Source organism: Mus caroli, unplaced genomic scaffold (assembly GCF_978045245.1).
Source record: "Mus caroli unplaced genomic scaffold, Mus_caroli_1 scaffold_2, whole genome shotgun sequence".
In the NCBI taxonomy this organism is placed as follows: domain Eukaryota; kingdom Metazoa; phylum Chordata; class Mammalia; order Rodentia; family Muridae; genus Mus; species Mus caroli.
The window spans coordinates 21,139,178-21,156,315 of NW_028227257.1; the positions used below are offsets into that span (position 1 = coordinate 21,139,178).

The 17,138-nt window shown below is 38.1% G+C and overlaps 1 protein-coding gene across 6 annotated transcripts in view; it reads right to left on the reverse strand.

The window, feature by feature from the left end:
- The window catches only part of Ralgapb (Ral GTPase activating protein non-catalytic subunit beta), an 88,944-nt gene that overhangs the window by 57,288 nt on the left and 14,518 nt on the right, over window positions 1-17,138 (reverse strand). For 4 of the 6 annotated variants that reach the window (XM_029470710.2, XM_029470700.2, XM_085832664.1 and 1 more), the window contains 9 exons: window positions 15,960-16,162; window positions 11,915-12,078; window positions 9,575-9,761; window positions 7,006-7,137; window positions 5,916-6,094; window positions 5,439-5,587; window positions 5,114-5,330; window positions 3,019-3,054; window positions 1,613-1,814 (listed from right to left, as the gene is read on the reverse strand). In XM_029470710.2, coding sequence (XP_029326570.1) covers window positions 1,613-1,814; window positions 3,019-3,054; window positions 5,114-5,330; window positions 5,439-5,587; window positions 5,916-6,094; window positions 7,006-7,137; window positions 9,575-9,761; window positions 11,915-12,078; window positions 15,960-16,162 — 1,469 coding nt within the window. The remainder of the gene's footprint in view (window positions 1-1,612; window positions 1,815-3,018; window positions 3,055-5,113; window positions 5,331-5,438; window positions 5,588-5,915; window positions 6,095-7,005; window positions 7,138-9,574; window positions 9,762-11,914; window positions 12,079-15,959; window positions 16,163-17,138) is intronic. The other 2 variants (XM_021182625.3, XM_021182613.3) reach the window with 1 other exon arrangement.

Genomic DNA, 17,138 nt, shown 5'->3' on the forward strand with positions numbered 1-17,138 from the left:
TAGAGGAGGGGCAGACAGCTAATTAATCAGATCTTCTTTCCCTAGACTCTCACATTTCAGAGATGCTAACTAACCCCACTGGACTTCTAGAAGATGGTGATGACAACTAGGAGCTTGTGTACAAGCACATTGCAGGATAAGGAAAATGACCTGCAAGGAAGAATGAAGCAGTTCTAGAAGCAGTTCTAGGAGACAGAGGCCCAGGAGGCAGGAGAGTTGTTCTGGTCCCTAAACACATTCCAGCCCTTGATTCCTACTTTTTATATGCCTTACTGTATTGCTTCACCTTAAACTTGATTAAGTATCACTAGCGTCTCATAATTTATTCACTTTGACTTAAACCACATTTAAAGATAAAAGCCAGCTAGAGAAAGTACCCAAGGAGCTAAAGGGAACTGCAACCCCATAGGTGGAACATTATTATGAACTAACCAGTACCTCAGAGCTCTTGACTCTAGCTGCATTTGTATCAAAAGATGGCCTAGTCGGCCATCACTGGAAAGAGAGGCCCATTGGACTTGCCAACTTTATATGCCCCAGTACAGGGGAATGCCAGGGCCAAGGGGTGGGGGTGGGTGGGTGGGGGACTGGGGGGGGGGGGGAGTGTATTGGGGATTTTTTGGATAGCATTGGAAATGTAATTGAGGAAAATACCTAATTAAAAAAAAAAAAGATGAAAGCCTATGGTTAAAATTGTTCTGACTAGTCTATACCATGTTTTCCCTGACTTATGTTTCAGACTTGGCACCCTCTTTCCTAAGTATCTAGCAATACAGGTATCTCAGTGGTCTACTTGATTGTAACCCTACTTCAGTTATCATGTAAACAAGTAGCGAAGAAGGGCAAAGCAGAATAAAGAACTATAAATTTCCAAAGAATAACACCTGAAGTGTCATGGTAAGAACAGGGTGAAGAGATAAATAAGAGAGCTAAATGCTACAAGGCAGGAGTTGAATAATCAACTCAAAATGAAAGAAGGAAAGGCAAATGATGCCTAGGTTGTGGTCTGAGCAGCTGAATGGATGGCAGGGGCATGCACAGATGGTGGAAGCCAGAGGCTTGGCAAAGATAATCCTACTCAACCTTCCAACACTACCGATTTTTTCTAAATCCAGTACAAATATCTAATAATATGCCAGATCTCTCTCCTGACCCTTCTAGGCTAAGTATGAGTTGCTGTTTCCTCCAAACATTCAAAACCATCATGTCTCTCTCCTGCCAACTTCTGCTTCCTATTGAATCACTGTAATTTTGCTTGAATCTATTCACCACAGTCATTAAACGCTTTGGAGTAAAAATTCACAGCTGAGTTATTTCTGGACTGTACACAGAACCTAACATTGTCTCCAAAAATCTATTATCAAACTACTGTGGTACATCCAAATCTCTCCAGAATTTACAAATGATAGGATAAATAATAATAGCTCTAGAATAAAACCTTAAAGTCTTTACCAGATCTGATGAGGCAGGTAAAATAGAATTCAAGCAGTTTTCAATTACATAAAGACACTGGCAAGCATTTCAGGCCAACAGTGGCTTACTGATTTAGCCATGCCACAATAGTATTTTACCAATAATATAAATGCAAAAATAAACAAAAAAATTCTAAAACCTGGATAAATAAGCTGGCAGAATCTCTTCTCCAGTCTTCTTGCTACAAAAAATTCTACATAATGTCCCACAAGCCTCAGCTCTTCCTGCTTCATAGTTATCAGGAAATTCACTTGCATCAAACACAGGATTGGAAACCATGGTGTCTGTTGACATTTGGGACCCTTTCCGTCGAAACTCCATGCTAGCTTGTGTTGCAATGGCTGGGGAGAAAAAAGGAGCATTTCATTAATGTTATCAAAATGCCAAATAGGCTCATGGGACCCTGGACACAAAGATCAAATGTTGGTGTCATTACGTAACTACTTTAATAGAATCCAATAATGCTTTGGTTAGCAACTATGTCATAATTTATTTTTTAAAGGGCTCTCTGATATCTTCTTTGAAATAGATAGCAATTAATTTACAATAACATCGTCAACAGATTCTACAAAAATGATTTTTTTCATTGAATTTCTGGTCAGAAGACTATAATTGTATACATCTGCATACAGATATATACAGAATTTGCCTTTTCTATTATTTATTTTCTGTTTTTTCCTCCTTCTATAGAATGATGCTTAACCATGAAGAAAAGTAGCAATTAAAATTTATACAATTAACCCAAATGGACAAAGTAATTAAGAGGGCAAGTGCATGCCAGTTTGAGTACTTTATGACATGACAAGGTGAGGATAAGAACTGAGTAAGGAGGGCAAAGAGGGCATCCCCACCACCCACCCAGCTCCACAACACACACCAAAGAGCTGCCCAACCAAGCAAATGAGAATGAATTTTAACAGTCACAAACAGCAGCAAACTTGAGGTTGATAAATCAGAAAATTGGGTTGGTAAGGAGGATTATCATGGTCATTCGTTGTCAACAAAACAGAAGCCCTTCGAAAGTTGCTTTTAACAAAAGATTTCATAGCACACAGATCACTCTGAAATCTTTTATTACTACACATAAAATATAAATTGTTTTGTAATGATAGAAGGCTTAATAGATGCAGAGTCAAGCATAAATCTTTATGCAACTTCCCATGAGCCATTTTAGTCCTGAATAAACTATCCAGCAATAATACATTTGGAAAACACTCCATGCAGAATGCATACAAATTAAACACTAAATCTGTATAAAAATAAGCTTAAAGCTAAAAAAAAAAAAAAAAAAAAAGCCAAAACACAGTTAGTGCAAAGTCCTGGAATTCATGACATGACCAGACTAGTATACAGAAATAATGGGATTGATTCAGGCAGATTAATTTGCTTTTGCCAACAATCTTCCCCATTCAAAACACAGAAAAAATAGTTTTCTTCCCAAGTGCAAAAACTACAATAGACAATGACAATCAAAAATTTTAATGGAATTATGGAAAAAATAAAAACATGACTGCGATTAAGGAGAAGCTTCTGGTTCCTACTTACAAGATTTATAAGAAAGAAGAATTTGGATAAAAGATGCTGCAAGATAATAGAAATAAATGGAAACAAATCAAAGGACAGCAGTAATTATAAAATACTTTAAAGATGGTGAAATTTTACAATAAATTAAGAAGCTTTTTAGCTTTTTCAAAGTTAGATTTAAAGCTTTACGATACCACAAGCTAATTCAAAAACATAGGAAATTGTGCATTCAGGTCCGAAATTATGATTTTGTATCATGCAAAACAATGAACAAAGAAAATTACATAGCTACAAAGAACTGAGGTTTTGAACTGCCTATAACGTGCACTAAAGTTTTTAGTTTATTAACCCTTCCCAGCTCAATGTTACTTTTACAAAGCACAGTGCATGAGGTAAATTGAAAGCTAACAATTCAAAGAAGCAAGTAAAGTTGAGTTAAAGGTGAACTGCATGGCAGAATTCCTTGATGGCAGCCAGTACTTAGAAAACACATGATACCCCCAACCCCTGTGCCTCCCATCCAAGACTTCAAGACTGGCACCCAAGAGCACTCTAAATCCACTGTAACTATTTGGACTCCTCAGATCTCCTAGGTAATGTAACAGCCTTTAGCATTTCTGGAGGCAGGAGCAGCTCTCATTTCTGAACTGAGCAGAAGGTTAGGAATGAAGGAAAAGTGATATGGTGCTCATTAATCACTTCAGTTCTGGTTCTATCTTCTAGTGCAGTGAGTAAACAAAGCTGTTACAAACTCTCCAGAGATAGAAAGCTCTAGATTCTCATTAGACAAGCCTTCCACAAAGCAGCAGACTGAGCCATGCTAGATTCAAAGATGTCAAGGCCAACAGCTTCTCAACAGTTAGTTTACGTTGTAAGAATTATACCTTATCAAAATAAATTAAAGGCTGACTGACTCTGGATAATAACATATAAATCAATAAACATGGTTGAGAAAACTCAAATATATGGCATATGACATAATGAAAATATACCCATGAATGGTTTTTAAAAACTTTCACTTACTCAAGCTCATGAATAAAACTGTAATGAGGAAATGGTAAAATATAAACTACCTGAATTTGAACAAACTAAAGCAAGCAAAAGATTTATGCAGCCTCATATTCCATAACATCTTCATACTTAAGATTTTTCTAAATTATTTAAAAGATTCATAAGAACATCCAAAATAATTACATTTATAAACTATTCATAGGCATACACCCAGCTGTGAATGAGTGTCTGAGAAAAAGAGTCCCTTGTGAACATTGTTAACTTTATCCCTGGATCAACACTCTTCTTGGAAAATAATACTGTCAGAAAGTAATACTATCAGACAATGCCTGTAGAAAAGTACTTTGCAGAAAACAACTAACACACTCATTAATACATAAACATGATACCTGGCACATACTAACAGCACTCAATAAATGCCAACCACTATTATTATTCAACTGTGCAAGACAGATGATAACCAGTCACAACATTCTGCACTACCTCACCATCCACCTGGCACTTGCATCATGCATACTGGTAAGACGACAAATCCAATTTCATTTAGACAATTCCATTCTATAGTAAAGTCTAATAAAGATACTGGGGTTGGCTTGCAATGCTCAGCAAATCTTACAAAGTTACAGAGCAGATCATATTTTCTCTAGACTAAAACCTGAGATGTTACCATGAAGCAAACAGAAAATTTCTGATATTTAAATGTACTGATGATTTAATGGCTGCGAAAAATCTAAGAAAACATTTCAATGAGTGAATTTTCACTCAAAATCTTTAACTATTCATATACCTATTATCATCCTGGCTGACATAAAGAGAATTTCCAGGTCACCTACAAAATGGAATTTGATTTGACAGAAAGTAGCTAACCTTAAGTGTCACTAATAAAACCAGACAAAAGCTAAGCTTCATAAAATACACATTAAAAAGGATAGATAAGAAAGCTTCACATGATTCTATTGGTTCAGCTGGAAGGGGTTAAGCACAGCATATTGCCTGGTTAGAAACAGGGTGCTTTTCAAGATCTCTATTAATCTTGCAGGTAGGAAAGACTAAAAAGAAAGAAACAGAAAGGGGATAATGACTACATGTTTCTGGGCATATTTACCAGTCATGCTGTTGTCTCTGTTTATTCCATTATGGAGTTTACAGTGAACAAATGCTGCATCAAATAACCACGATCCAAAGAGATTCAAGATGCTGTTAACCTTTGGTCTTCGGGGGGCAGGCAGCGGCCTGGGTTCTGAACTAGTCTGATTTGGACTGGACAGAGGAGAGGTGGAGGATGCCTGGTGCTGAACTTTTGAGGTGTGAGCAGTAGTAACCTACCAGAAGAATACAAGTAAGTGTCCACAGACGTGAAAAGTTGGAGAAAGTTAAGGCTGTAGGACTTACCCTCCATATAGCAAAACAACAAGGCTCAACGTTCTTACTGTACTCGTCTTCATTGTGGCCTTGTTCACAGTAACAGCCCGGTGCCTCCGGTTATGTGGTGGTGTGGTGTTCACAGCAGCACTCTGGGGCATACTTAATCTATTCACGGGTGTTGGGGGAGCACTGTCTGATCGAGGTCGAGAAATGCCTTAAAAAAAAAAGTTTGTTTTTGTTTTAAGAAAAACAGAGCTGCCCCATGGTCCATTTAGCCTTTCTTCCTAAGTAACAGAACCTATTTCAGTAGGATAGAAACCCAGAAGAAATGGCTATGTCTTTTCCTTAGTATTGTTGTTTGATTTACAGAAAGACAATAGCATTCTAGCTATCACAATTTGCTGAACATAATTTTTCCTAGGTCATTATTTGCCACCAAGTCTGTTCCTCTTTCTCTGGCTTCCCTATGAGGATACAACATTAAATTATAGAATATCTACCCACAACTCTTCAAACATCTAAGAAACATACACAAAATTCACCTAAGAATGCATCCACCAGACAGCTGATTCCACGCATGGCACGAAAGAATATCTGAGGCAGATGTTTAAGGCAGGGGTACTGGCTCAGCTCCTGTGGCATCCCGCTCACATTCAGGAACTGTTCTTGAAACTTGGGAGTTGAGCTTATAACAGTTGGGTTACTCAGATCCACAGGATTACTATTGAAAAGGAAAAAGAATTAATTATATAATTAGAGATTATTTTTTAAAGAATTATTTATTTATTTATTTATTTATTTATTTTATATATATGAGTACACTATAGCTGTACTGATGGTTGTGAGCCATCATGTGGTTGCTGGGAATGAAGGTTGCTCACTCCAGCCTAAAGATTTATTTATTACTATATCTAAATACACTGTAGCTATCTTCAGACACACCAGAAGAGAGCGTCAGATCTCATTATGGGTGGTTGTGAGCCACCATGTGGTTGCTGGGATTTGAACTCAGGACTTTTGGAAGAGCAGTCAGTGCTCTTAACCACTGAGCCATCTCACCAGACCCTTAGCAATGTTTATAGCAATAAAAAAATGTACACAATCCAATTTAAGAATTAAGACTACTCCTGATGGTAGGAGGAAAAGGAAAGTAGAAAAAGGCAATCTCTACCAAATATAAGAACTGTGGTTCTTAGGATCCAATTTTAAAGACTTATTTATTTTTTTATATATTTAAGTACACTGTCACTCTCTTTAGACACACCAGAAAAGGGCATTGGATCCTTTTCCTCCTCTGTTCCTTTTCTAAAACTTTTATTTTATTGAGCCAATGAAATGGCTAGTAGACTGATGACAGAGAAAGGAGCTCAAGTCCCTAAAGAACGTGACAAAGTCCTGGAAGAGACAGCATCATCTAAGATGCAGTAACAAGCAAGAGAACAAGTTCCTAGAGAGGGCAGCCAAAAGCAGCTTAGGCAACTGGAGCACCCTGGAAAGGTGAGAGGAGGAGATGCACGATGCAGACATGCATGCTATTCAAACTCAGCTCTTTCCTGTGGACTGTGCTTAGCACACATGCTGCATTCCAGCAGAAGCACAGTGTGGTTCTTGCCGTGAATAAAATAACAATACCTTAGCATGTGTAAAAATCGAAACCATGTTTGTGCAATACACTCATTGTCCATTTCTGGAGGGATGAGATTGGCATCTTCATCAGGAACTTTAAATGGAGGAAATGAAGGACCATATGTAAAGCGGAGCAATCTGGAAAATAAAGCCATTCACCACTAAGTCCATTTCAGGTTTTGTCTTGTTTTATTTCTAATTGGTATTGAGGACTGAACCTAGACCTCACACATTCAAGCAAGTGACTCATATCCCAGTCTGTTTTAACTTTTTAATTTGAAACAAGATCTCACTAAATTGCAGAGGCTGGCTATGAACTTCTGGTCCTCCTGACTAACAAATATTACAGTCTTTACCACCACGTCCAGCTACCAAGTCCATTATTAACAAATTAAACAAACATCCAAGCGTTATATAAGAAAATGGATTAAACATACCTTAACATGAAAGCAACTTTTATTTTCCTGCTCTGTCGTCTCTGAGGGTTACTGCCTCAGTCTTTTAACCAAGGCCTAATCCTAGAAGCTTCTAGCCTCCATACAATTTTATCTAGACCTAGAAAGTTTTCAGCCTCTGAGACTTACTGCTGAGTAAGCTCACTCCTTCTTGTACTCGGGATGGTCAATTCAGCTGTTTTGGCTCAAAACTCACCTCCAGGCTGACTAGTTCCATATGACTTCTCTCAGTTTCTCACTGAATTATTCTACTTGGCTTCATACTAACATTGGCAATATATTCTAATCTTCTGGTTCATTCTCATTCTCTGGATTGTTCTGTCTTCATCTGTCACTAGCTTGTTCTGTCTCAGCAACCTGCCTCTATACAAATCGTCCCTGTAAAACTGTCTCCTCTCTCTGCAACTGCTCTCTCTTAAGTAGCCTTTCTTTTCATTCTCTCTATTCCCATGATAGCTGGGCATAACCTATTCTGTCAAATCTTTCTCTGATTCATCACTTTGTCTGCCCACACAATTAAACATCACTTGCAAATATGAATGCTTCCTTTAATAAACTAACTACTTTCATTGTATGGATTAAAAGAGTATACTAAGGGCGTGTCTGTATTCCAGCCAAAGGGACTGAAGGTGGGTGCTAAGGCTACGACATACCACAACTATAAACAAGAAAACTGTGTTTTTCCAGTAAACAACACAATCTCAGGGTTCACAATGTGATCAAATATATTGCAACACCTTACCTAAGCAAAAAAGCTGTATGAAAACTCTGATTTGTAAAAACAAACTACAAGGAATTTTCAGACTTTTTTTAAAGTTTAAAGTTTTATGTGAAATATTCAAACTATTTAACTTATTTATAAAACCTTCAGGTCATAAATTATGTATTTTGCTATTATACCTATATAATTACATTATTAAACATAAAGTAACATATACATTATTTCTTTCCTGTTTTGTTTGGTTGGATGGCTTTAATTTTTATGTTTGTTTTGAGGCAGTCTTAACATGTAGCTCTGGCTGGCATGGAACTCCCCTTGAAACCAGACTGGAAATAATCTTCACCAGGCTGTCCTCAAACTCAGAGATCTGCCTATTCCTTCCTCCTGAATGCTGGGATTAAAGATGTATGCCACCACACCCAGCTTCCTACTATTTTTTTAAAAAGTGGCTATGGTGGCGCACGCCTTTGATCCCAGCACTTGGGAGACAGAGGCAGGTGGATTTCTGAGTTCGAGGCCAGCCTAGTCTACAGTGAGTTCCAGGACAGCCAGGGCTACACAGAGAAACCCTATCTCGAAAAACCGAAAAAAAAATTTAAAAATTTAAAAATAAAAATAAAAAAAGTGGTACCACTGTAAATCCTTCAATAAAACTAAGGTATAATTTATAACAACTTTACATAAAGTTCAGTTAGAATATAGTACATTTTATGATATACCATAAAAGCTAACTGAATTCAACAACTTATTTACATAACAGTAATAGTCTACACGTGTTGGGACTTTTCAAAGCCATTTGACTCAATTACTCTGTATCTAGGGATCTTATTTTAATAAAACAATCAAAATATATAAAAAACTATATAAAGTATTCCTTCAACAAAATTTCTAAGTATATTTTTATCAAAATAGAAATTATTAAATTATGAATGACATCAAACAAAAACACAGGTAAACAATCCTATCCCAAACTTGTTTTGTATTTAATAAGAGGGAACTAAATGAGAAGTACATTGAAAATCATTTTTAAATGATGAGATGTTACTCTACATTTTCCAATTTTGATATTATTAGCACATATGGCTTTTGTAATCAAAACTAATTAAAAGAAGACACAGTTCTTTAGCCATCATTACGACATAACATGCATGTAGAGGTCGGAGGATAACTCTCCTTTTGCCTTTACATGAGTTCTGGGGATTAAACTCAGGTTGTCAGGCTTGCATAGCCAGAACCTCTACCATGAGGCAGCTCCCTGACTTTACTCCTTTTAAACTGGTACAGTTTAAAATCCATAGTGATGGATCCAGACTTTTCAAAATATATTCCATGAACCCCATAAAGACAGACCCAGAAAAGAGGTGCCCCAGTCAGGTGGATGAGGAAGACAATGACTTACCTGGAGGTCAGTGCACAGATAACCTTGCTCCACTGCTCCACCACTGCAGGGTGGTGCCTCCAGTTAGCCACCATCTCCTTGGCTGTCTTCCAATAAGGAGGTGTTGGGAAGCACCGGGTGCAAGCTAGTAACCAAACTTCAAAGAGAACACCAATCAGCTTCTCTGCTAGATTCTCAGCAATGCCACCTGGCAATGAAAAGAAACATATCTTTGGCATACTTATTTTTAAAGTGGAGTCTTTCACTCATTATATTGGAAAATAATCAAAAATTAAATAGTTGTAACAGTAACAATTTTTCAAATAACTAAATTGAGATGTTTAGGAGGAAGTACCTATGAAGGAATCATAGAGAACATCAATGAATCACTTTTTGGGAATTTTCAAACTGCCCGGCTAGTTTTTAGTAGAGTTCTAGCTAAGGACAAACAGAAAGAAAGAGATGGATGGCAACAATGAGTGACCACTATACATCACCTTCTGTACCAAGCAGTTGACACATGACCTCACATAATCCTCTCATTTATCTCTACAGGACAGGTATTTGTGAATACCTATTAGGTTTCTGTTTAAAGACACGGTCCTGTCATGTAACTCAAGTTAACCTGGAACTATGTAGTGAAGGGTAACCCTGAACTTCCAATGCCAGAATGTTTCCACTCCACTTAGCCAATAAAAAAGAACTCAGATCAATTATCAAGGTCTTCCTGACTCCAAGTCTGCAACAAAATGCCCCAGGTGCTTAAAGCTGCCCTTCAGTGGAAAAAAACCAAAGAGTAAGCTAAGCACTAGTACCAGGTAAGACCAAACCTTAAACAAAAGGCAGATCTGTCCTTCTAGTCAAAGTCCTGAAACCAGAAGAGGCAGTGGACATGCACAGCTCAAGAAAATAGTTAGGACTAGAAGGTAAAGTAACTGGAATGTACAAACAAGCAAAATCAGAGTTCCAATAATAAAGAGCCCAAGGAGGGGGCAAGATGCCTGAGTCCAACTGCTGAGGTCAGTCACTAGTGTAGGGTGGGGAACCAATAGCAGAGAGCCAATGAATCAGTGCTTTGACTGGCAAGCTACTATCAGTATCAGACTGTACTCCTATCATAGGGTCCTTTTCCACATTTCAATTCCATGATTCCTTCTAAACATTCCTTGGTTACTGTATCTATCTGACAACATAAGCATGCTAGAATACACAGAGAAGAACAGACCCTGAAACTCAACTACCAACTTACTTTATGTGTATTCTGCTTTAATGTACAAAGCTGGGTTTCTGAAATACACTGCAAAACTGTATAAAAGTAGAGGCTTTTCATGGGTTGCTAATGAATGTCATACTTCCAAATCAAACACCTTAAGGCTTTGGAGGTTTTATTTGCCAAACAAGATGTTTTCTGGGCTGGAGGCGGAGCTCAGTCTCAGTGGTTAAGTGTTTGCCTACCAGGGGCAAGGCCCTGGGTCGTTTCCAAGAACAAGATATCTCACTATCATCACTTTCCAGTTTTAAGACTCTACTTTGATAACAACTTTGCCTTCCAATACATTATCCACAGACTCTAATTTAGCATTTGCTGTTTCTTAGACAGGCTCTATACTATACTGCACAAAACAAACTATTGTTCCTATCCTTCTCCAACATGCTTAGTTACAAGTCTTTTTCTGTGGGGATAAACTCTTTTGCACTGTGTGGAAGCATCACCTATCAATAAAAAGCTAATGGCCAATGAGCTGAGGCAGGATTAGACAACTGGAGAGAGAGAAACTCTGAGATAGTCAAGCAAGGGAGATTTATCACCCAGACTCTGAGCATGAAACTGGGGAGAGGTAACAAGCCTTGTAACAGATATAGAATATAAATGGTTTAATAAGTTATAAGCTAGTTAGGGAACAAGCCAAAGCTTATGGCCTAAGGATTTATTCATAAATAAATAAGCCTCCAAGTCATTATTTGGGAACGGGGCACAGGTGGAAAAACTTGCAGTTACATTTTTCTACATTAGCAAAATAATCACCAAAGGTCAAATAACTTAGACACACAAACACTCCAAACACGCCATCCCCCACCTCTTTTTAAGGCAGAGTCTTAAAAAGAGTCACCCTAGCTGGCCTGGAACTCACTCTGTAGACCAGGCAGGTCTTGAACTTAGAAATCTGCTTGGCTCTGTCTCCTGAACTCTGGGATTAAGGACGGTGTCACCACCCCCAACCCATGTTGTATCTTTCCAACCAAAAAATTGTTTGTCAACATTCTTATCAAATTTGAAATTTCCAAAGACTATCATTCACTAAGTTTAAATGTAAATTATGTTGGAGCTTAGAATTATATGGGTAAAATTCATTAACAAACCTTGAACAGTTGGTGGGGCCAGAAGTATGTCATTAATTTGCAGAAGAAACAACAGTAAGACTTCCCAGGTTTCTCGAGCCATGATGGATGACTCCCGGGCCAGTTTCTGAATGGCTCTCAGAACTTGTAAGCATAGTCGGATTTGACTGGAGCCCTGTTCCTGTCTGAAGAAGACAGACAGATATCACTGACAGTCCTGGAAGAGAGACAGCAACAGCCAAAGAACAGGAAACTTACTGACGTAGAACAGTGGTCCAGTGACACTGCCTAAGCCACCAGTGGACAGCACAACCCTCCTCAGTTTACAACTAACCCCCCCCCCCATTATTCAGTTCAGTACCCTGAGATCTCCATCCACCTCTTCTCTGAAAAATTATCTTCTGTGAGAAGACAGAAGAGCTAGAATGTAAACTTCACCTCTGGATTTCCTTTCTGAAATATTCCAGCACATAATAGCAGACAGTCAACTAATTCCTGATAGATGAGTACATGCCTAGTTACCTCTGTTCTTCACACTGGAGCAGAAAAGCCTTTATATTCTTTTTCAATTTTCTGAAACACACATTCACAAGAATTCTTCGAGTGTTTTCAAGTATTCACAGTCACCCCAAAGGTAACCTCTGTTATGAGGCCCAATGGTGTATCCAAAATTGACGAAGCATGTCAGCATCTCCTCAGAGAGGCCAGCCTGCTACTATTGCTCTAATAAACATCGGCTCCAAGGGCTCCTCAAACAACAGTTGCAAAATTCTCTTTAGACATTTTTGCTCCTTAAGAGAAGGAAACTATTCAATAAAATGGGGGCAGAAGAGAAAGCTAGAGATCCAAGGCCTAGCCCTTGCCTCTCTTTTTAAGATACCCAACCTGAGAATTTCAAGAACAGCTCTAACGACTGGTGAGCTGACCTCCATATTTCCCAATGAGAAACCCAATGCAATACTGGTAATAAATTATAAAATCAAATTTCTATAAATTGTGACCTGATATAAAGAGCTGGAGTGTCTTCAAGTAATGTCAGCAAATTATCTATGCCTAGAATGCTCACTCCTTAGACCTGGGCCATGACCCAGAAAGCTGGACCCTACCCTAAAGTTACAGACAAATCACACAACTAACTAATTGTCCCCTAAAGAAGTCAGAACTGGGCCAAAGAAAGGGCTTAATAGATAAGGCCATTCACTATACAAACATAGAAGTACCTACGTTCAAATCCCTAGCACTCACATAAAAAACTGGGCATGGCTCTGTGTACCTGTAGCCCCAGCATTGTGGGGTAGAGATAGGTGGATCCTGAAAGCTTCCTTGCAGCCAGGTGTGGTGGCACACGCATTTAATCCTAGCACTTGGGAGGCAGAGGCAGGCAGATTTCTGAATTCGAGGCCAGCCTGGTCTACAAAGTGAGTTCCAGGACAGCCAGGGCTACACAGAGAAACCCTGTCTCAAAAAAACAAACAAGAAAGAAAGAAAGAAAGAAAGAAAGAAAGAAAGAAAGAAAGAAAGAAAGAAAGAAAGAAAGAAGAAAGCTTGCTTGCCAGGCAGCTAAGCTGAAATGGCAAACTTCTAGCTCAGCAAAAAGCCTTGTCTCAAGTGAGTGAGGCAGAGAACAACAGAGGAAGACACCCAGTTTCCTCCTCTGACCTCTGCATGTAGACACACCTACACTTGTGCATGGATCACAAAGACACACACAGGGAGGGGGGTGTCCATTGCACATCCATCTAGAGCTGAAGCTAGTCCAGAAGATGCCACACAGTTCAAGCATGTGTCTGCTCTGCCTTACCTGAGGAAGAACAAATAAAGAACTACCTTCAAGGCTTATTCACCCATAGACTACATAAGCCCAGAATAAGAACCAAAAGCACCCCCCCCCCCCGGCTCTGAGCTGACATTCTTCTGAGATGGCTGTTGCAGGGCATGCTCCCCACAGTGGCCACTCTTTCCAGGTGTAAAGGAAAAGAAACAAATCCTCCCCTGGTTCCTTAGCCTCACTCAGAAAGCCTAAATTCAGGAACAGGATTCAAGTTTCTAAACTAGAAGAAATGGGATAGTCTTTATATAAAAAGTGAGTAGGTCGGAACAAAAGAGATTTTCCTCAATCTCAAAAGTGACTGTAATTTTCAGAAAAACCTTCTAACAGGGGCTAGTGAACCAGTCAGAACTTAACTAACACCTGCCTTTGTTAACACACTACTTGTTTGTTTAATTTTTATGTTGGCACCCTGCCAGCAGGTATGCCTAAGTACCAAGTATGTACCCTGCCCACATCATACACTGTGGACTCGAGTTATAGAGATGCTTGTGAGCCGCCATGTGGAGTGCTAGGAATCAAACCCAGGTCCTCTGGGAAAATCAGCCACTGCCCTTAACTGCTGAGTTATCTCCCCAGTTGCCTTCATAAGTTCTTATTTCTTAATTTAGTAGTTGTAATTTAATATCTGTCTTCCTACTCTACCACAGATCTGAGGAGAAACATTATAGCTAGCTTTTTACAAAAAAAAAAAAAAAAAAAAAAAAGAAAAAAAGAAAAAAGTAGACCTCTGCTTAGGAGACATATACACAAGGACTAGGAAAAATAGGTACTGCATTTCTTATAATGTATCTAAGCAATTAAAACTCCAATCAATTTCAACAGATAACATATTCTTCATTCAATTATGAAAAAAATCAAACTAATTTAATAGGCAAAAGAGGAAATCATATTAACTTAATCTCTAGCAAAAGGTAAAGGCAGTTTCCTCCACTTTGAGAATCAGTTTATATAAAAACAATTAAGTAAGCTCTGATGACAATTTGATGAACTAGCTAAAATTTTTAAACAGAAACTTGCAGTAATAGAAGATTAAATCAGAAGTCCCAATATTCAGCATTGAAAACATTCACCGAATCTTTATATAGCATCACAGGGGGAAGGAGCCCTAATACTTGAATCAATGTCTTTCAGAATCCACTGATCTCTACATACATATACATACACACACAGAAAAACACACACACACACACACACACAAACACACCCCACTTTTGAGGAACAAGCTAATTATCAAATAGCAAAACACTTAAATATAGTCACACTTTTCAAGAAACAAAAGTAAAAACAAAAGCACAACTTATTCAAATGCCATTACTTTTTTCAGCAATACACCAGGCTTGGTGGCATGCACCTTTACCCACTGAGCCATCTCACTGGTCTTTTTTGGCTCTTTAAGACAGGGTCTCATGATGTAGCTCAGGTTAAGCTTCAACTCCTCCTGTAGACAAGACTGTCTTCAACTCCCCATATTGACTCCCCCTCTAAAGTAGTGGGATTATAAATATAGCCTCCATGCCTGGCCTGTTTGCTTAATTCTACTCCTTCATACACCACAAGATTATTTTAAGGTAAGAACAGTTGCCTTTGGTGTAAGCAGAGACAAGAATTATGATATACAAAAATATGCACAAGTTGAGTGATTTTTAAAACACTGAATTGGTGCACGTGCATATGTCCTTGTGGGTGTTTCCGCCTGCTTCCAGCATACGGGTCCCAAAGATCAAACTCTGGTCACTGGGCTTAGGGGTTAGCACCTTTACCCACTGAGCCATCTTGCCAGCCCCACCCCCAAAAATGTTTAAAGAGGGAAAGAAATATGTCACCATCACCAAATTTTAATATCCAACATCTCAGAAACAAGGCCAAAAGCATTTAAAATAAAGATACATCTATTTAAAAACTTGTGCTAAATCCAAGAGTGGTAGAACACACCAGTAATCTCAGAACTCAAAAGGCTAAGGCAGGAGGATTGTGAGTTTAGATCAACATTACACAGCAAGTTCATGGCCAGTCTGGCTATGCAGTGAGAAGCCACCTCAAAACAACAAAGAAAAACCTCTTTGAAACGTTACATGACCCTGTAAGCCTATCTGTTTTATTCATATTTATAGAATCCATAAGTGAATGAGTAATTCAAAGGACTAACAATAACAGCTTTTATATTTAATAAAGTAACATTATACATGTGACTTGTTTATGATCTTGATAATGACCAGATAGTTAGGTCCAACTTACCTTGGTACAAAAAGATTTTGTAAATGTTTTAATATACTTTGAACATATAGATTAGGTTCTTTAATAATGGGTAATGGAATAGAATCTTTTGGCAACACCAAAGCCATAATCCAATCTGTATATACATCAACACAATATTTTACAGTCTCTCCATCTAATGGAAGGGTCAGTCCATAGCAAATTACTTCCATGGTCCATTTTACCTAGGCAAAAGAAAATATTCACAAAGATTATAGATCTTTATCTGTATCTCACTAGATTAATTTAAAATTCAACATCTTCTAGTGCCCAGAATTGAAGATACAGTCATCTCAACATATACATCAAATTGAATCTAGACATATATTTTCCATGTTGTAGACATATGTTGGATTTGTCAAGCAAATTTCAGGAGAAATTAAATTTGTTATTTTTAAATATTAAGCCCTTGTATGTTTTACCCTTTTGATATCATTACCATTCACTATATAAAATGATCCTTTCAATTTTCTGTAGACACTAGAAATATAAAAATAGAAAATGCAGGGGCTGGAGGAATGGCTCAGTGGTTAAGGAAGTCCTGAATTCAATTCCCAGCACCCACATGGTGGCTCACAACCATCTATAACTATGGTCCCATGGGATCTAACGTTCTCTTCTAGTGTATAAATGTACAAACAGACAAAATACCCATACACATAAAGAATATAAAATAAATATATCTTTAAAATAAGAAAAAATAGTATTTTTATTCTACCCAATTTGCATATGTAAATATGTATCACTTAAGAAATCATTCCAATTATATTCCATCCTCAGATTATGCAACAGGAACAAATGACAGAAAGGAAGATGAATCATTCAACTTATTATACAACTTGTTTTCTCTGTCATAAAAACAAAACAAAACAAAGCAAAACAACCTACAACACTAGAATGAACAGGTGAGAACTTACAGAGATGAAGAAGGACCGCATGGATATGGTCTTAACTAGGCATCTAGTCATAGCATCTGACCACCTGAAACACATACTAAGTGCTATAAGAAATAAGATACTAGCTGGGCGTGGTGGTGCACGCCTTTAATCCCAGCACTCGGGAGGCAGAGGCAGGCAGATTTCTGAGTTTGAGGCCACCCTGGTCCACAGAGTGAGTTCCAGGACAGCCAGGGCTATACAGAGAAACCCTGTCTTGAAAACC